Source organism: Aquarana catesbeiana, linkage group LG01, assembly GCF_042186555.1.
Source record: "Aquarana catesbeiana isolate 2022-GZ linkage group LG01, ASM4218655v1, whole genome shotgun sequence".
In the NCBI taxonomy this organism is placed as follows: domain Eukaryota; kingdom Metazoa; phylum Chordata; class Amphibia; order Anura; family Ranidae; genus Aquarana; species Aquarana catesbeiana.
Window position 1 is genome coordinate 888,584,202 of NC_133324.1, and position 22,009 is coordinate 888,606,210.

The 22,009-nt window shown below is 42.1% G+C and overlaps 1 protein-coding gene across 1 annotated transcript in view; it reads left to right on the forward strand.

Moving 5' to 3' along the window:
* Positions 1-22,009, forward strand: part of LOC141127961 (piRNA biogenesis protein EXD1-like) — a 117,163-nt gene that overhangs the window by 48,712 nt on the left and 46,442 nt on the right. The window contains exons 6-8 of the mRNA XM_073614888.1: positions 8,887-8,993; positions 12,350-12,411; positions 15,355-15,441. Coding sequence (XP_073470989.1) covers positions 8,887-8,993; positions 12,350-12,411; positions 15,355-15,441 — 256 coding nt within the window. The remainder of the gene's footprint in view (positions 1-8,886; positions 8,994-12,349; positions 12,412-15,354; positions 15,442-22,009) is intronic.

Sequence of the window (22,009 nt, forward strand, 5' to 3'; positions counted from 1 at the left end):
CAGGACAGGAGGGACAATAATAGTGGGTGTCACGCCTATATCTGCGCTTGCTGCAGACACGACATCTTTTTTGGGGGGGTTCATTGGGTAGGGGTACTCGGGAGGACATAAAGAAAATGCCTCTCATGCAGCCGACTGCATTTGGTTGGGGATGTGAATGGGGGAAGTACGGGTGCTGCAGAAGTGGTGGGTTCCCAATTAGGATTGGCGAATGCAGCAGGAAGGGCATTATGGGCACGACGGGCCTGTGTTTGTCTTCTTCTTGGTAGCAGCGGGACACTACTTGTGCTTGCCACCTCACCAGCTTGAACTGCACTTATGGGACTCGCCACGTCACCAAGTGTTACTGCAGTGCTGGTTTGACTACGACCGGGGTGTACTAGGCCGCTGGTGCTTGCCAGTTCACCAAAACGCTACCAAAAAACTGTCAGAAATCGCAGGGATCAGGTCTGACTCTGTGAACGCTGCAGTTATGTGTTTAGTGTTTTGTAAATGACAGTGATCGATCGATACTGCACTTGGGTGGGCTGGGCTGGGCGGAGGGGCAAAACGCAGGTGCTAGCAGGTATCTGGGCTGATCCCGCTAACACTGCGTTTTTGGGAACCCTAAACTGCTGGGGACGCTAGTATAGATCTGATCGGATCAGATACTATACCACTAAGGGAGGTGTATGGTGCGTGGGTAACTGGCGCTGGGGTAACTGCTGTTTTCTCATTGATAATAGCGCACGCCCAATACAGTTGGTTAATTCCATCTCGGATGTGTCTTGTTAAGAAATTAGTAGGTGTTCTCAGTTAATTAACCCTTTTTGATTCTAATCTCATTCCTATCACTCCTAATATCTTTGAAATGTTTTTTTTTTCTTTTTTTACTCAAATCTTTCAATACATTTCAGAGAAGTGTTTCTAAACCCAATAAATTAATATGTTCAGATCTTGATCTTTAAAGGTGATCATACACTACAATCAGTTAAATCTTAAATAAAATTAGATTTAGTGCAAGAGCCTGTTTGATTTCCTATATTTTTAATTAATTGTTCAAGTGCGTCTTCCTATTACCTATTTTGCCTGAATATCGAGTTGTACAGAGATTGACCAATCAGATTGCATAGTGCTTGACCATCTTAAGTGCCAAATTTGGAATGTAGATGTGCCATGACCCACTTGTATTTTCCTAACAATATTTCTTGGGCATTGTACAAGGCACATGAAAAACCATCTTTTGTCAAGACATGCTAGAGTGATCAGGAATCTTCAAACTACTGCTCTCAAGCTTTTGCGGAACTACACATCCCATGAGGCATTGTAAAACTGACATTCATAGACATGACTAAGCATGATGGGAATTGTAGTTCCTGAACAACTGGAGGGCCGTAGTTTGAAGACCCCTGAGCTAGACCATTATTATGCCTCCAGAATTGGGAGTGTGGCATCTACCCAACTTCTCTCTGCCGGATGAACACAAGAACCTACATGCATACACACTGAAGCAATATACATTGGCCAAGAAGTGAATCTGTACACGTGAAGTAGGTGTGTGTTTTGAGGCCAAATCATTTAGACATACACACATGACCCACACAAACACCACCCCATGTAAAAATAAATCAAATTTTCTTAATTTGCAAATAAGGATCATCTCTTCCTCAGAGAAGAGTGAGCGGGGCATGGTGGTGGGAAGAAATTGGCAGCAGTACAAGCAACTTCCTGGGGAGGCGTGACATCATTCCTGTGTGCTGGCCACCGCTTCTGGGAACCAGATATGCGCCTCGGGTACATACATCCGCGCACACAGCAGTTGCGCATCTCACATACACAGCGGTCGCGCATCTAAATGCATTTGACGCATCTAGCTGCAGGAACCCAATTTTTATGGAAATTAATAGTAAAGCAGATGCAGATTTCCAGGACTGGACTAACAAATGTTTATAGTGAAAGGCAAATGGTGTTTTCTATTAAACAGGGTCTAAATGGGCCATTGACATGCATCACAGTTGAACTTAGGAATGTGTATTTGCAAAGTTAAACTAAATGAAATCATTTCTTATTTTTACTTGGGGATAGAGTGCAGAGGGATTAGAAGTCTTGTCAGTTTTTGGTAATGTCTGCACCCCTGATAGGGTGAAGACACCTCCCAAATGTTGCCACTTTCTCCTTCAAATTTATTCACTTCCTGTCACATAGCCAAACAGGAAGTGAGGGTAAAACCCTACCAATGTCTTTCCTTGGGGAAACACAGTTCAATCTAAATAGTGTCCCCATTAGGTATATTGCACTCTAGCATTTTGCTGTGTACACCCCAAATTATTAGGTATCTTGGACTTTGGGGTTTATTTACTAAAGGCAAATCCACTTTGCACTACAAGTGCACTTGGAAGTGCAGTTGCTGGAGATCCGAGGGGGACATACACTAAAATAAAAAAAACAGCATCTTTGCTTCTACATGATTGGATGATAAAATCACCAGTACTTCCCCTCAGACTTATAGTGAGTACACTTGTATTGCAGAGTGGATTTGTCTCTAACCACTTTACACCCGGCCTATAGCAGAATGACGGGCGGTGGTTCAGTTATCCTGACTGGGCGTCATAACGTCCAGCAAGATAACAGCCGCCGCGGGCCCGTGCATCGCGGCGATCGTTGGTGCGTTGTGTCAATCTGACACACCACTACACCGATCTCGGTAAAGAGCCTCCGGCGGAGGCTCTTTACTACGTGATCAGCCGTGTCCAATCATGACTGATCACGACATAAACAGGAAAAGCCGCTGATCAGCTTTTCCTCACTCGTGTCTGACAGATGCAAGGAGAGACGATTGGTGGCTCTCCTGATGGGGGGGGGGGTCTGCTCTGATTGTTAGTGCAGCGCCCCCTCGGATGCCCACACTGGACCACCAGGAAAGCTCCCAACATGTGGATGGCCAGGTATGTACCCCATGGTCATCCACAAATGTATGCCAATCAGTGCCCAACATTATGCAGCAGATCAGACAAGTAATGCCCACCACCCATCAGTGCCCACCTATCAGTGCCACCCATAAGTACCCATCAGTGCCGCCTATGAGTGCCCATCAGTGCCGCATTCCAGTGCCACCTATCAATGCCTATTGATGCCACCTCATTGGTGCCGCCTTATTAGTGCCCGTCAGTGCAGCCATATCAGTGCCCGTCATTGAAGGAGAAAACTTAGTTTACAAATTATTTTAACAGAAACAAAGAAAAACTTATTTTTTTCAAAATTTTCAGTCTTTTATTTGTTGCGCAAAAAATAAAAATCGCAGAGGTGATCAAATACCACCAAAAGAAAGCTCTATTTGTGGGAACAAAATGCTAAAAAATGTGTTTGGGTACACTGTAGCATGACAGCGCAATTGTCATTCAAATTGCAACAGCGCTGAAAGGTGAAAATTGGCTTGGGCAGGAAGGTGTATAAGTACCTGGTATTGAAGTGGTTAATAAACCTCCAAATACCTAATAATTTGGGGTAATATGGGGACACTAGTTAGATTGACTTGTGTGTCCCCAAGGAAAGACATTGGTAGGGTTTTACCCTCACTTCCTGTTTGGCTATATGACAGGAAGTGAGGCCAATTTTCAAAAAAGGGACACAAAGCCCAACCTAAAAAGACAAGCAGGGGTTCTAACACTCACTTGATTTCCCTCAAATGCCCAAAATTAGGATAGGATTGTCTTGAGCTAGATTTTAGCTCAGTGCTCTAAATCAGTGTTTCTCAACCCTGTCCTCAAGTACACCCAACAGGCCATGTTTGTAGGTTTTCCTTCATCTCGCACAGGTGCTTGAAATCAGTCAGTCAATGGCTTGATATTTTGGATAGCTATTTTAGCCAAGATAAAATTCCCAAAACATGTCCTGTCGGGGGCACTTGAGGACAGAGGCTGAGAACCACTGCACTAAAATGGAAAATTGAATACTTAACTCTGTAATTTTCCTTTCCTGGTGCCTAGCCATGGCAGCATACGCATATTGGGGGGGGGGGGGGGTGTAAAATGCATTACTTGGATTGCATCTGCAAAAAAGATTACCAAAACACATAAAACATACAAATTTGTTACAAATGTTATTGGTCAACAAAACAGGACTTGGAAAAGAGCAAGGAAAGCAAAAAACATGTATGTTAATTTGAGACACTGACAGAATATGGTTTTGAGTTCTGACCACTTTGCAGAGTAAATTTAACAGGAGTTAAAAGGACTGCGCCCAAAAACCGACAGTCTCTTAAGGATTTAAACATGTAGTAGTCACAACAGCTTGAGGATGATTTTGCAAAATAATGCAGCAAGACAATTAAATCAAAGTGAAACTAACAACCTACAAACAACACAGATTGACATCAAAATTTATTTCAGTGAAAAATATCCCCCCCAAAAAACAAAACTAAAGTAAAAAAAATACTTGCTCTAAAACACATCTGTTTTGCAAAGACATAACAAACAAACTACAAAGAGAAAATACATGTGTTTCAAACTCTATATGGACACACCTTGCCTTGGCAAGGTAAAGAATGCTATCTGCAAGCTTTATATAACATCGGTTTGTGTTCTAATGAGGCAACTGAAAACACATGCACAGTCCAGTCCATGAAACACACAAAATGCAAGTTCACCCAGTGTAGAGACAGAACTTCAAAGTGGGTACACCTGTTAAGCATGTCCTTAAATTACTAACCCAAAAACTCTCTGAGCATGCCCAGAAAAATCCAAGTGCTGTTCACACAGAAAAAAACAAAGTCCCCGTGCATGCCCAGAACAGCCCAACTGCAGCTAGCACAAAATAAGCCACCCCGCTGTCCAAAATTAAGCACATCGTCCAGCATGCTATAAAATTACAGATGGTACAAACACCCCCTGGTCCAGGGGGGCAAACAAGAGTCCTAAAATGGGCAAAAGTTATACAACAAATACCATTGCAGTCTATGGAAACTGACTTTTTAATTTTGCGAGTCCCCACTTGGCTGGCTTATATTCAAGTTATTGGCCTTAAAATGGGTATGGGGGCCCAGGTCCCACCCTGAGGGACATAGATCAATGTCACCAATTTGGACAACCCCAAAAACGAAACAAGGTGAAGTGCCTTTAAAAATGCAAAATTGCTTAAAAGCTAATAACTTGGGGGGCTTACTCTGCCTGTAAAGTGGTGCATCTGTAGCATGTATCCAAAATGCTGTTTCAAAGATGTACGGCTTTAGAGAAAACTTGCAAATCAGCTGCAAGATTTTAACCCCCCCAAAAAATACCCTGCCCCCCCCCAATACATACAAGGGCACTTGGGTCTGTTAAGGCTTAAAATGAGAACCCCCAAGTGAAAAATGCCACCCCAAACTAAAAAAAATATTGTGCCCCTCCCACACACTAACAAACCCCTAGCCAAACACACACCAAGCCAGCCCATGAAAGGAGGGTGGATACTTGGGGGCAGTAGGGGCTCGGGCACCCCAAAAGTCAACCACCTTGTTCCCATATTCAGGGGGACAAGGGCCTCTTCCACTCAACCCTAGGCTGGGGTTGTGGGGGTCCGCAGACGGGGCTTTACGGAATGTGGAAAACCCCTTTAAACTAGTGGGTACAAGGTGCTTTGTGGTTGGTATTGGGATGAGCCCAACACGCCCCAAAGGCAGCCAGCTATGTTGAGTGCATGTGGCCTTGTATGGTTCAGGACGTGGTTGGGTGATCGCTCTTCTCTCCCCTTTCCTAGCTGGCCCTGTTGTATGCTCTGAAAAAGGATGTGGTTTGGATTGGTGAAGGCAGCTCACAGCCTTTGGAGAATAGAATGGAGTGTAGACTTCCCCTTTAAAGCAAAAGTTAGCTCATGGAAATCATATGCATTAGAGGGGGAAGGTTAAATGCCCTTTTAGAGGAGCAAGAGTCATTTTACATAATTTTAACAAGGTGCATGTCACATGTTGGCAACGTAATATGCTAACAAGGTGAACTAGTGTAAAAAAAATCTTGTCAATTTTAGAGGTGCGTCCGTTCAACCTGTGCAATTGCATGTACGTTGCTAAACATTTTTTTTTTCACAAGAAAACGTTGCTTAACATTAACTAAGATTTTGGCCGCGCAGTGAACAAATGTATGTGAACGAGTACAACAGCCACTTGCGCATGCGCACTGCTTACATTAATCTTGCGCAGTTCTAAACGTACTTGCGGCCACAGCAGGCTTGCTCTGAAAAAGTTACTTTTTCATTCTATTTTGGGCATACTTGTTAGTTGGGCAGTTGTTACTTAACTTCCTCACATCACCCCATAATATTGGCACCTCCATCTTCTGTCCATAGTGGTGCTCAGATTGAATTCTCCCGTGTGCCGAGATCGCTATAGTTAACGGGGGATTCGCGCTCTGTTACCGGCGCACCATTTTGTAAATATGAAAATGTGCGTTGCGCCTCGCCGTGTGCCTCTACTGATGGTGCACGGCTTTCGTAAATCGCCCCCCTTGTATGTATATGTGTGTTTATTTATATACACACGTATAAATATTTTTATATCCATTAATTGTTTACCACCGCGTGCTTCATATAAAGTCCTGATCTCTCACTTTTCCTTTACTGATTAGGGATGGAGGCATAGGACCATAGTAGGCCTTGCTTCATTTAATGTCCCATAAACCCCCATATTTCAAATACTTATATACATGTTATATTTTCGTTTTCAATACATTTGCAAAAGATTTCAAATAAATTTCTTTCACATTGTCATTATGGGGTATTGTTTGTGAAATTTTAGGAAAATAATGAATTTAATCAGTTTTGGAATAAGGCTTTAAAGTGATTGTAAAGGCTTTTTTTTTTTAAATGTAAAATAACAAGCATGTCATACTTGCCTCCACTGTGCAGCTCGTTTTGCACAGAGTGGCCCCGATCATCCTCTTCTGGGGTCCCCCGGCAGTGCTGGTAGCTCCTCCCCACATCAGATAACTCCCTAGGAGAAGCGCTCTCCTGGGGGGTTACCTTGCGGGCACGCTCCCAGGTCCAGAATTTGGCGTCCATAGACTCGAATGCCGGACTCGGCCCCGCCCCTGGCACCCGTCTCATTGGATTTGATTGAAAGCAGCGGGAGCCAATGGCTGCGCTACTATCAATCTATCCAGTCAAGAGCCGAGACAACGGGCAGAGAGGGACAGTGCGTCTCCACCTAGGGAAATTCGGGGCTCAGGTAAGTAAAATGGGGGGGCTGGGGGGGCCGGCCACTGCCAGGTGTTTTTTCACCTTAATGCATAGGATGCATTAAGGTGAAAAAACACAAAGGTTTATAACCCCTTTAACCTAACAAAATATGGAAAAAGTGAAGCCATGTGAATAGTTTCTGGATGCAGTGTGTATATAATGATTCCTGGTAAAGAAGGCAATAACGTGAAGCATCTGACAAAGTAAATTATGGAAACCCCTCCGCAAGAAAGAGGTAGGAGTAATGGGGTGAGGGGAGAACCCCCCCGGTCGGTTGGTCATTCAGCCCGGCACTTACCCCATCTAGGCAGCGGCTCCTGTGTCCTCTTCTCCTCTTCTGCATCAGGATGGTCTGCGCCGTGCCTCTCTTCCCTCTTCCTCCTAGGTGTCCAATACGATTGCCTGTCCTTTCAGCCAATCGAGAGACGGGTCTCAAGACCCACTTCCTGATTGGCCAGGAGGAGTATCAGTGTGGCAATAGCGAATATTCATTTGCTATTGTCACACAACTGGGTGGGCTTGAAATGCAGTCCTCTGCGCCCTGAGCCCACCTCTGGCTCTAATCACGTGCTTCAAAAAAAAAAAAACACCCCTCCCCTTGGAATCCATGGTCTGGTGCCCTGCATGTAGATCAGGGGGTGGGACACAAGGATGGGGGATGCCGCCTGTGCGCCCCTAATGGACAGGCCGCCATTGGAGGGGAAACTCTCCTTTAAAAAAAACTTAAAGAAATTGAACTTTTTACTTCATTCTTTTGTATTGAAGATTTAAAAAATCCAGGTTTTATTTCTGCTCGCTGAAAACCTACAATATCCAGATTACATGAGTAGAAAAATCTGGCATATTGGTCCAACCATGGAGCTATAATAGACCTCCAGTTTATGCCGTTGATAACAGTTGGACTGTGCCTTGGAGGAACTTTTTCTATTTATTTCCTAAGTTTTCACCGCATCCAGGTCGCATAACTCAATGGAGCTGGTTCACACATATCCTCCACAGTGCAAATTCCAAAAGGGTCCTGTGCGTTTTTGGGTATGGTTCAGGTGCGAATTCAGGCAAAAATTCGAACCAGAATCGCACCTGAACCGATGAACAGAAGCGCACCGGAACCCATGCTGGAAACTTGTGGCCAGACAAACAGTATGTGAACCCGGCCTTAAACTTTCACAGTAGTATACAAACCCAGGTTTTGAGCCACACATATGTGAATCCAGCCTTAAAGGATAAGTCCACCTTAATGCTAAAATCGCTACATTTACAGACATCTCTGATATAAGCCTAACCTATCTAGCCCTATAAAGAAGAAATCCGTATACATACCTTTTTTGAAGCTGATCCGGTCTGGTCTCCAGCGGCGGAAGCTCTGCAAAGGACACAGCTGACAACGGCTGTGAAATTAATAGGGAGTGACGTTACCCATAGAGTTACAATACTCTGTACCCACATCCACAACGAAGCCGCAGCTGACAGCTCAGCGCGGGATCGGGTCGGATCGGCTTCAAAAAGGTATGTATACTGATTTGTTCTTTGCAGGGCTAGATAGGTTAGTGTTAGATCAGGGATATCTGTAGATGTAGTGATTTTAGTGTTAGGTTGGACTTATCCTTTAAACTTTCACAATAGTATATAAACCCAGATTTTGGGTGCACCATGTCCATATTTGTCAATGTACTTTATAAATATGAACCTTATTTCTCTCAGGGACATCAAAACACCTTCTCAGGATCCTGAAAAACCCAAAGAATTTCAACCAAAAAGTAAAGGGAGAGATGCTCTCCACACCAGCCTGCAGATCATAGAAAGAGCAGGTATTTCATGATATATTAAATAGTAAAATGATCATATTTTTCTATCAGGGCTCATTCAGACAGGCATCCTCTGTGCTAAGCCACTTTTTGCTGCATGTGCACCCACCTCTGAGCTGCGCGCAGGCAGCCCATAGAAGTTGATGTAGACGCAGCAGCTGCACGGACACAGACACATGTCAAAATTGGACATGCAGGGATCTGAACTAAGACACTGTCATGTGATTTAGGCAGAGACCTCCATATTTATTATGATATTATGAGGATCTACAGAAAGCTTTATACATTTATTTGGATTCAGTCTGGCTTTTTCCAGCTTCTGTGTTTCCTTTGCTTGTTGTGCTATTTCTTCTTCTTACCCTCACCTCCCCTGTCTATCATTCTTGTTCCAGCCCTGCCTATGAATATTTGTACATTGGCAGCAGCCAATGCTGGTGCACTGTTTGCCATGTCTTTCTGGAGCTGTGTTTTTTTCATTCCAGTCTTTGCTTCCATCTTCACTATTCTCTAATCCTTTTTTGTTTTTTTTGTTTTTTGTTTTTCAAGGCTGTATAAATGCATATTATCACAACAGGTATCAGTGTAGTCACAATGTGGAGATACTGTCAGTTCACGCATACTACAATATGTAAACAACAATACCATTCTATTCCAGAATATGTGTTCTCACTTTTGATACAGAAAATCTCACAGATACATATCAATGGCGTGTTTAGCAGATTTTGCAAGTGTAGTTGATTATGTTGTGACCTCTAACAATAACAAGTATAGTAAAAAAATTGCAGAAAACTTCTGCGTCCAAAGCTACAAACCAATACTGTAAAAGAGAGAAAATGAGGAGAAGAGTATATGTGAAGAGAAGGGTAAAGGTAAGGGGGGAAGGGATAAGAGGAAAGGGACCATTAACCCTCCCCCACCACTAGACCGCCCCAGGTACAATCCAGATTCTCTGCCACTATGTAAGGAGGAGATGGAGGCTGGATTCACACTAGAGCATAGAGCGGTTCACAGCAGGGGGTCCGGTGCGTCCCCATTCACTGGTTTAGGTCTGATTTCAGTCCGAATTTTTGGCTGAATTCGTACCTGAAATGGACCAAAAGACGCACAGGGCTCCTGTGTAATTCGCACCGGGATGTGTGCTCCGACTCCATAGAGAGCCAGTCACAATCTCCTGCTAGGAAACTCACATCCAACTTGCAATAGTGTGAACCCAGAGTAAAGGTCCATCAAAGTTGTAAAAGTGGGTCCAAGATATGCCATGGATGCCAGATTTTTATTAAATTTGGTAATCGAGTTATTTAGCCTTGCTGTTAAATATTCTATATTATAGACGTGATATATAAGTTGACAAAGATCATCCCTAGAAGGTGAAGATGGTTTCTTCCACTTTAAGGTGATTGACCATCTGTCTGCAGACAAAATGTGATCAGTTTTGTAGCTACTGTATATTGGCTGTGATCGGCATGGGTAAGCTTAGAAAGTAGTGCGCTGAATCCAAAGTCATTGGAGGAACAAAATGGGATTCCAGTAGAGTTTTAGTAGTTTCCCAAAAAGGACAAATGTTAGAACATTCCCAATAAATATAGTATAGGGATCCCAGGGACTCATTGCAGCAAGAAGAGGAATAAGTCAATGTAGAATATTATACTGGTTCATATGGATGTTTTGTTAGCATTATCTCAAATGTCCTCTCATTTCTCCATATCTAGGATACAACCTATGGCTTTCTCCCATTTATAGTTATGTTTATGAAGAATATCTGTATTAATTGTAGAGAGGAGCTTGTAGATGTTAGTTACGAGATGCTGATGTGACTCTAATGCCCTGTACACATGGTCGGATTTTCCGACGGAAAATGTGTGATAGGACCTTGTTGTCGGAAATTCCGACCATGTGTGGGCTCCATCACACATTTTCCATCGGAATTTCCAACAAACAAAGTTTGAGAGCAGGATATAAAATTTTCCAACAACAAAATCCGTTGTCAGAAATTCCAATCGTGTGTACACAAATCCAACACACAAAGTGCCACGCATGCTCAGAATAAATTAAGAGATGAAAGCTATTGGCTACTGCCCCGTTTATAGTTCCAACGTATGTGTTTTACGTCACTGCGTTCAGAACGATCGGATTTTCCAACTACTTTGTGTGACCGTGTGTATGCAAGACAAGTTTGAGCCAACATCCGTCGGAAAAAATCCATGGATTTTGTTGTTGGAATGTCCGTACATGTGTACAGGGCATAATCCTTTCTTGAAAATATGCTATTCCAGTTCTTGCTGTTGAGTTGCTTATTACTTTGCAAATAGAGTAGGAGAAAGTGGTTGGGCAAAAGGTACTGTAATGCCGCGTTCAGACGATCAGAATTTCCGACAACAGATGTTCGATGTGAGTTTGTTGTTGGAAATTCTGACCGTGTGTATGCTCCATCGAACATTTGCTATCGGAATTTCCGACAAGCAAAAGAGCCGCACTGGCTATTGAACTTAATTTTTCTAAGCTCTTCGTACGTGTTGTACGTCACCGCGTTCTTGGCCATCAGAATTTCCGACAACATTTGTGCGACCGTGTGTATGCAAGACAAGTTTGAGCCAACATCCGTCGGAAAAAAATCCACGGTTTGGTTGTCGAAATGTCCGATCCTCTGTACGCGGCATTAGGCTATATACACATGATAGGATTTTCCAACAAAAAAAACGTGGATTTTTTTCCGTAGGATGTTGGCTCAAAGTTGTCTTGCATACACACGCTCACACAAATCTTGTCAAATTCCGAACGTCACACGCTCGGAATTTCCGACAACAAGTCTTGATGTTGGAAAATTTGAGAACCTGCTCTCAAACATTTGTTGGTGGAAATTCCGACAATAAATGTTCTATGGAGCATACACACGGTCAGACTTTCCGACAACAAGCTCAAATCCAAAATTTGCTGTTGGAAATTCCTATGGTGTGTACAGGGCATAAGGGTATCGGGACAAAAGGTGAAGCAGCGAGGTAGAGTAGAAAACCTTCTGGCTGGACAGAAAGTGAAAACGGTCTGGTGGAAAATAGGGATTCCTATAAAAAAATGTTTCAGGACCAGTCTGGCAATCTGGGTCAAACAGAAAACTACCTGGTTGGTTGTAAAGGTAAAAGTGGCTGGTCAGGTGGACACGTGCATCCATTGGCACCTGTGACTTGATATCAAGTAAACCTCAAGTCACTGAACTTTGAGAACCACTGCTAAAGAAGCAGGATTGTTTGACAAATGCTAAACTTCTTATGCCTGCTACTGTCTACTATGCGGTGAACTGTTTATTTTACTATTTCTCATTTCCTTTACATAGTGCCCTTTACTTTTCTTTTTTTTTTTTGCAGTTGAGAAGATGGATATTAATTTTACTGTGATCGATCAGCTCCAGGTGATGTGTAACCTTGCAGTAAGTAATTTGCAGGCCAGATGTAAATAACCGGTTGGATGAAAACATTGTTCCCATTTGAGATGTTTTATTATGTATCACTAGGTTCACACTTGTGCGGTTTCCCTGCAGCTGCATTGCTCATGCACAGTAGCCCATTCATTTAAATGGGCTGCTGTATCCACTGAAAACGCAGGGAAAGGGTCCTTGCACCTTCTCAGAAAACACGGCAGCATGGAAACCGTGTAGTGCAGTGCGGTTTTCAGTGCATAGGGGTGCCATTAGGATTAATGTTATCCTCGTGCATCTCCTGAGTGGAATAACTTTTTGTTGTGTGCGTGGTTGCTCCTGCGGGAACAGGTGTCATCCTGCAGTGTCAGCCACCCGCACAAGTGTGAACCTTCATGTGTGGCTCGTTCATGTTAGCACAGGGGCACATATAGCACGTGTTTATGCACCCAGGAGGGCTGAACAGATCGTTCTGCACATCAGAAAGGATGCATGGCCCTGGACGCAGTCTGCTTCTGTATGGGTTTTAAAAGCTCAGATGTGCTGCAATATCTATATAATACAAGTGTCTCCAAGACTGCCATTTTTACCACCTGCTGGTGGTGAGCTCCATGAAAAAATTAGTCTGTGCAGTCCTGAGGAGGACTGCACCGACTAAGCATATACAAAAGGTGTTTATTCATTGCCACTGATGGTCTGCTGCATATTGAGACTTTATGGCAGATCTTTAGGCGTTGGAAGTGATTGTGTGTTTAGGTGCAAATCTACACCCCAAAGAAAGTGTACAGCACAGACTCTCTTGGCATGATACAGTACAAAATTCCAAGACACTCCTTACTAGGCATTAAAGATGATCAATCTAAAAGGTTTCTAAAATAAAATCAGAAGTTCTTAGTTTTTAATTCAGTAAGTCCACAACACCGTAAAAAATGATCTGGCACTCATACCTTTCAGACAGCAAAGAGGACCAATGTCACCTGTTCATTATTTAACCACTTCAATACCAGGCACTTTCCCCCCCTTCCTACCCAAACCAATTTTCAGCTTTCAGCGCTGTTTCTTTTTAAATGACAATTGCGCGGTCATGCAACACTGTACCCAAACTACATTTTTATAATTTTGTTCCCACAAATAGAGCTTTCTTTTGGTGGTATTTGATCACCACCTGGGGTTTTTATTTTTTGCTAAACAAAGACCAAAAATTTTGAAAAAAATAGTTTTTCTTAGTTTCTATTATAACATTTTGTGAATAAGTAAGTTCTCCCCTTCACTGATGGGCACTAATGAGGCTGCACTGACGGCACTGATGAAGTGGCACTGATGATGGGCACTGATAGGCGGCACTAAAGGGGCACTGATAAGTGGCACTGATATGGGGCACTGATGGGCACTTATATGCGACACTGGGCACTGAAAGGCTGCACTCATAGGTACTTATGGGTGGCACTAATAGGACACTGATGGATGGCACTGATGGGCATCACTGTAAAAGAGGCACGTGCAGGCATTACTGATGGGCACTGATTGGCATACTTTTTGGGCACAGATTGGCATCCCGGGGGCCATGGGTGTCATTCCTGATGTTCATCAGTGGTGGTCATCCCTGGTGGTCCTGGGGGGTGGGGGACTGATAATCAATCAGCGCAGATCCCCCCTGTCAGGAGAGCAGCCGATCGGCTCTCCTCTACTTGTGCCTGTCAGACGCGAGTGAAGAAAAGCCGATATACGGCTCTTCCTGTTTACACCATACACCATGATCAGCTGTGATTGGACACAGCTAATCGCGTAGTAAAGAGTCTCCGTCAGACTCTTTACCAAGATCGGTGTTGCGGTGTGTCAGATTGACACACCGCACCACCGATCGCCACACTGCATGCCCCCGCGGGTACACGGCAGCTGTTATCCTGGAAAGATGTCATATGATGTCCAGTCAGGATAACAGAACCACCGCCTGGCCGTCATTTTGCTATAGGCCGGGCGGGAAGTGGTTAAACAAATTTCTCAGGTGTGTACTTACTATGTGTGTGTGTGTGTGTGTGTGTGTGTGTGTGTGTGTGTATGTATATGTGTAAAAATACACACACATATATAATATGTATGTGTGTGTGTGCTTGTGCTGAAGCTGCACAGGGCACGTATCATGGTTTACTTCTACAGTATAAACAGAGAACTAGCGCTAATTTAAAAAATTCACCCATAATACAGACGCCTTTCCTTTCTTCCACTTTTATGTCAAGTCTAATTCATCTGCATGTCTAGCCCCACTGGTTTAACTAAGGTTGACAACTGAAATATGACTTTATGGAGGCTATTACAAGTACTCATTCTAATCCTAATGTAGAAATAATTTCCAAGTGGAAATAAATAATAACATGGCTATTAATCTCTTTCTGGAAGCAGCAGATTGTTCCAGAAAATGCTATAAACCTGCCTTTGTTGGCTAGTTAGGCGTCAGAAACAAACAAACAGTCTCTGAACAGTGAAAGCAGGGCATTGACGGTGGTTGGTGGACCTTGTGGGCACATGGTGGCAATCAGCATTGATTCAGGAGTTGGATGTGAAACAATGAGCATGTCAGCTTATGCAACCATGGGATGAGATGAGTTTGTCTGAAAACCGCTAAGCTGAATCATTCATGTTTGTCCAAGACTAAAAAATGTATTATACTTTTGGCTAAACACAGTGTCTGAAACCTCCTTCCTTATTGCCGTTTTTAGTGTCCAGTTTAGGGCCCAGTGTTCCATATTTGGCTGTTTTACACATTATGCCTGTTTCCAAGTATACATAGGGATTTTTGCGTCTGTTTGTCATTCAATTTTAAACTGTTTAACAGAAGAAAATTTAGTTTAATATTAAAACTGTTTAATGTCCCATAAAGTATTTTTCTTTCATATTTTTGATAATGTAATAGGGGATGTATTGCATTATTGAAGACCCAGTTCTTTTCTTCTTTAGATCAGCCACCTTCGGTGTCAAACTGACATCGGTTTGTCTGCTGCTGGATCCAACTTATGTCGTCATGAGAGTCTCTGCTGGCTTCAGGTGAGACCCACCAGCAAGGATTTATGATTTTTAATTAGGTGGCAGGTTCTTTTTGTGTTAAAACTGGCTCTCATTCAGTGTTGACCACCCGAGCATTGGAGCTGAGGTATAAAAACTTCTTATTAATATGAAGATGCTGCCAGAAGTTATTTTTCCTTTTCCTTTTGCAAGCGTGTTAAGTAAGTGTTATTAAAAAAAAAAAATGCTCGCTTCTGATTGGTCACTGGGTTGCTGTCTGTAAAGGATGAGAATTGTGAATAATGAAGAGCACTCTGATGTGATGCTTATGAGGAATCTGTCAGAAAGCAAAAATACTGTGTGTGAAGCCTCAGAAGCTACCGGCCACTGGTTTGCAGGTTGCATACAAGTTTTAGGCATAGACATTTTTTTTTTAACAAGAAAAAGGCATAGACATTTTTACTTCAGAATTTAAATAGTTGGTAAGGTTGAATAAAGACAATAGTACATCCAGTTCAACCTGTGTGGGTGTGTGTTCGTGTAGATAATCATTTCCCATATCCCTGTATATTGTGTTCGCTAAGATGCACATCCACAAGTCTTTTAAAACTAATACTTCCTGCTGACACCACCGATTGTGGAAGAGAGTTCCACATACTTACCTCCCTGACAGTGAAAAACCTACGCAGCTTAAGGTTAAACTGCTTCTCTTCCAGTCTCATTGTGTCACCCCGTGTCTTCTTACACTCCCTGAGACTGAATAGTTTCCTACCTATGCTGGGATCACCATTGAGATATTTGTACATTGCTATCATATCTCCTCTCAAGCGTCTCTTCTCCAAGGAGAATACATTTTGTGCTTGTCGTTCCTCGTAATTGAGGTCCCCCAGTCCCCTTAATAATTTTGTTGCCTTTCTCCAGTTCCAACACATCCTTCCTGAGGATTGGTGACCAGAACTGGACAGAATACTCCAGATGTTGCTGAGTTTTATAAAGTGTCAGGATTATAGTTTTATCTCTGGTGTAAATCCCCTTTTTAATGCATGCTAATATTCTGCTGGCTTTGCTTACTGCAGTTTGACAGTGCATGCTATTGCTCAGTCTGTCTTCTACTAGGACACCCAGATCTCCATCTGAGAATCCCCAGAGCTTCTACCCCTAGTGAGCAACTCATATTTTTAACCCCCAAGTGCATTACTTTATAATTTTACATTTGCCATCTAGTTGCCTACTCCAATTATTTATTCAGGTCCTTTTGTAAGGTTTCTATATCCTGCTGTGATGTTATTGCCCTACTCATTTTTGCGTTGTCAGCAAACACTGAGATTGAGCTATTTATCCCTTCCTCTATAGTCTATACCATTTCTAAATTAAATTAAACAGAGTTGGTCCCAGGACAGACCTAGGACAGACCTATGGGGTACCCAACTTACCACCCTAGACCATTCCACCCTAGTACATGTTATTTATCACTACCCTTTGCACACGCCCCTGTAGCCAGTTTTCTATCCAAGAACACCTATGGTCCATGCCTACAGACCTCAGTTTGGAAATTAAGCATTTGTGGGGCATGGTAATAAATGCTTTTGCAAAATCCAGATTCACCACATCCACAGGCCTACGTTTGTCCAGGTGCCAGCTCACTTCTTCGTAAAATGTTAACAGGTTGGTTTGGCAAGGCATATTCTTGGATATAGTCCCTTATCATCCCCTCAAATAGTTTAAAAACTATTGATGTTAGACTGACAGGTCTGTAGTTTCCAGGAATATAAGTCTGCCCTTTTTTTGAATATTGGTATCATGTGGACTTTTCAGCAATCAGCTGGTACCATTCCTGTCAGTATGCTGTCCATAAATATTAGGAATAGTGGTCTGGCTGATTCTTTGAGGACTCTCGGGTGTAAGCCATCCGGTCCTGGTGATTTGTTTGTTAAGCTTTTCTAGTCTTTTCTGGACACCCGCTTTTGTTAGCCACAAGATTACATCCTGTGACGTTTTACTAACTATAGAGTCATGGTTGTTATACCCCTCATTTTCCTGTGTAAAAACTGAGGAGAATAAAGCATTTAGTACAGTTGCCTTCTCATTGTCATCTGTAATCAAATTCCCTTCATCATCCTTTATGGGGCTTATGTGCTCTGACCTGGATTTTTTACTGTTGATATATTTTAAAAAATTTCTTGGGATTTATTTTACTCTCCTGGTCTACTGGTCTATCTAAGCCACTCTGATTGCGTTCTTGCACTTCTTGTTGCATTCCTTGTAATCTTGGAATGCTGACAATGGCCTCTCCGTGTTATGATTTTTAAAGGCCATTTTTTTGTCTTTAATATGACTTTTTGCGTTCTGGATTAGCCACCCAGGTTTAACCTTTTTTCTTGTATACTTATTGCCCATGCACTTGGAATGCACTTTGTGATATCTTTAATATGTTCCTAAAGCACTCCCATTTTTTTCCTCCATGTTCAATGTATCTAGGATTTGGTCCCGTTTAATATCCTGCAAATCGAGCGCCGTTTAGAAAAGTTGGCTTGCCTGAAATTTAGTGTTCTTGTACTATCCTCGCGCCTCCTTTTCCTATGATTTATGCTGAATGTAATTATCCTGTGGTTGCTAGTTCCCAAGTTGTCTCGTATTTCCACATCTGTGATCAGATCTGATTTATTTGTAATGAACAGATCTAGCAATGCATCATTTCTAGTAGTTGAATCCAACAATTGTTACACAAATTTGTCCTGTAAGAGATTTAAGAAACGACGGGCCTTTAATAAATAAGCTGTCTCTTCTGCCGAGTCAATATTTGGTAGTTAAAGTCCCCCATTACAATGACCTTTCCCTGCCTCAACGCTATTTCTAACTGTGAAAGGGGATCCAACTCCATCTCTTTATTTAGGTTAGGTGCCTGTAACATACCCCCACTATTAATTTCCACTTGCTTCTTCCCTTTGGAGTTCAACCCACACGGATTCCACCTTCCCCTTGTCCCATCCCTGATGTCATTCCTCTCTTACACATGTAAATCATTCTTGATATATAGGCACACCCCTCCCCCTCTTCTACCTTCCCTATCCCTCCGATTAAAAGGAATACCCCTGAATATTTGCCAGCTAGTCATGTGAGCTGTCAAACCAAATTTCTGTTATTCCCAAGAAGTCCACATCCTCATGTAACAGCAGCTCTAGTTCTTTCATTTTGTTAACTATGCTCCTGGAATTTGCCTCTCAGTTTTGTACAGGTGCATATTATTCTCTCCTTAGGTTTTCTGAGGCTGTGATTTTGATCTGTCCACTCATTCACCACAAGATTAGGCTTCATGTACACTGTTGCTGGTAAACAGACGTTTAGGAGCAGTTGGGCATTTTTTTCAGCTGCCTCTGAACTCTCTTCTGTCATCTTATCAGTACATGTACACAGGGTCGTTTATAGTCGTTTCTAGTTTCTAAGCAGTTGAGTTTAGAAGCATTTTTTGGAAAGCAATAAAATGTGTTCAGGACAGGCCAGGCTGTGTATATGGCCAGGCTGTGTAAAAGTCTCACATATGTGGTATCGCCATACTCGGGAAGAGTAGCAGAATGTATTTTGGGGTGTAATTTTTGCTATATACATGCTATGTGTTAGAAATATCTTATAAATTAACAACTTTGTGTAAAAGAAATGCGTATTGATTTTTTTCCACATTTTCCAAAAACTTCTGGGAAAAAATGAACCGTTTAAAAGACTCATTATGCCTCATAGATTATACGTTGGGGTGTTTGCTTTCCAAAATGGGGTCATTTTGTGGGCAATTTCATTGTCCTGGTGCTCCAGGGCCTTCAAAAGTGTAATAGGTGGTTGAGAAATGAGATGTATCATTTATGCTCGTAGAACGCCTGAAGGTGCTACTTCAATGTTGGGCCTTTGTATGTGGCCAGGCTGTGTAAAAGTCTCACACATGTGGTAACGCCATACTCGGGAAGAGTAGCAGAATGTATTTGGGGTTTAATTTGTTGTATGCATATGCTGTGTGTGAGAAATAACCTGATAATTTGACAATTTTGTGAGCAAAAAAAAAAAAAAAATCTTCATATTGCAAAGAATTGTGGGAAAAAATTACAACTTAACCACTTCAGCCCCGGAAGGATTTACTCCCTTCCTGACCAGAGCACTTTTTACAATTTGGCACTGCGTCGCTTTAACGGCTAATTGCGCGGTCATGCAATGCTGTACCCAAATGAAATGTTTATGTTTTATAGGGTGTAAAGAAAATTCATTATCTGTTCTCTTTCAAATACTATACATGTGATGTATGAACAACTAATATCTTGCTAATTTGTTTTTAAAGCTTCTTTCAATAAAATTTATACTTTTATCTATATTTTTGCATATCATTTTACTATTGAGTGCCTTTAAAGTCCAATAGGGGAACCCTTTTGCTTTCTTTTGGATTAATTACCGGATTACCTTATTTTTATGTACCCAAATGAAATTTGCATCCTTTTCTTCACACAAATAGAGCTTTCTTTTGATGGTATTTGATCACCTCTGCTTTTTTTATTTTTTGCGCTATAAACAGAAAAAGACCGAAAATTTTGAAAAAAAATGATATTTTCTACTTTTTGTTATTAAAAAAATCCATTAAACTCAATTTTAGTCTTACATTTAGGCCAAAATGTATTCGGTAAAGAAAATGTCAATAAGTGTATATTTAGGGGTTTGCGCAAAAGTTATAGCGTCTACAAACTAGGGTACATTTTCTGGAATTTACACTGCTTTTAGTTTATAATTGCCTATGTCATTTCTTGAGGTGCTAAAATGGCAGGGCAGTACAAACCCCCCCAAATGACCCCATTTTGGAAAGTAGACACCCCAAGGAAATTGCTGAGAGGCATGTTGAGCCCATTGAATGTTAATTTTTTTTTTGTCCCAAGTGATTGAATAATGACAAAAAAAAACACATTTACAAAAAGTTGTCACTAAATGATATGTTGCTCACACAGGCCATGGGCATATGTGGAATTGCTCCCCAAAATACATTTAGCTGCTTCTCCTGCGTATAGGGATACCACATGTGTGGGACTTTTTGGGAGCCTAGCCGCGTACGGGGCCCCCGAAAACCAAGCACCGCCTTCAGGATTCCTAAGGGCGTAAATTTTTGATTTCACTCCAGAACTACCTATCACAGTTTTGAAGGCCATAAAATGCCAAGATGGCACAAAACCCCCCCAAATGACCCCATTTTGGAAAGTAGACGCCCCAAGCTATTTGCTGAGAGGCATGTTGAGTCCATGGAATATTTTATATTTTGCCACAATTTGCAGGAAAATGACAAACTTTTTTTTTTTTTTTTGCACAAAGTTGTCACTAAATAATATATTGCTCACACAGGCCATGGGCATATGTGGAATTGCACCCCAAAATACATTCTGCTGATTCTCCTGAATACGGGGATTCCACATGTGTGGGACTTTTTTGGAGCCTAGCTGCGTACAGGGCCCCAAAAACCAAGCACCGCCTTCAGGATTTCTAAGGGCGTAAAGTTTTGGTTTCACTCCTCACTACCTATCACAATTTTGAAGGCCATAAAATGCAAAGATGGCACAAAACCCCCCCAAATGACCCCATTTTGGAAAGTAGACACCCCAAGCTATTTGCTGAGAGGCATGTTGAGTCCATGGAATATTTTATATTTTGACACAAGTAGTTTTTTGCACAAAGTTGTCACTAAATGATATATTGCTCAAACATGCCATGGGCATATGTGGAATTACACCACAAAATACATTCTGCTGCTTATCCTGAGTATGGGGATACCACATGTGTGGGGCTTTTTGGGAGCCTAGCTGCATACGGGGCCCCGAAAACCAATCATCGCCTTAAGGATTTCTAAGGGCGTAAATTTTTGATTCACTCCTCACTACCTATCACAGTTTCGAAGGCCATAAAATGCCAAGATAGCACAAACCCCGCCAAATGACCCCATTTTGGAAAGTGGACACCCCAAGCTATTTGCTGAGAGGCATGGTGAGTATTTTGCAGCTCTCATTTGTTTTTGAAAATGAAGAAAAACAAGAAAAATGTATTTTTTTTTTTTTTCTTTTTTCAATTTTCAAAACTTTGTGACAAAAAGTGAGGTCTGCAAAATACTCACTATATCTCTCAGCAAATAGCTTGGGGTGTCTACTTTCCAAAATAGGGTCATTTGGGGGGGGTTTGTGCCACCTGGGCATTCCATGGCCTCCGAAACTGTGATAGGCAGTGAAGAGTGAAATAAAAAATTTACGCCCTTAGAAAGCCTGAAGGCGGTGCTTGGTTTTCGGGGTCCCGTACGCGGCTAGGCTCCCAAAAAGCCTCACACGTGGTATCCCCGTACTCAGGAGAAGCAACAGAATGTATTTTGGGGTGTAATTTCACACATTCCCATGGCATGTTTGAGCAATATATCATTTAGTGACAACTTTGTGCAAAAAAAAAAAATTGTCTTTCCCGCAACATGTTTCACACTATAAAATATACCATGGACTCGACATGCCTCTCAGCAAATAGCTTGGGCTGTCTACTTTCCAAAATGGGGTCGTTTGGGGGGGTTTGAACTGTCCTGGCATTTTATGCACAACATTTAGAAGCTTATGTC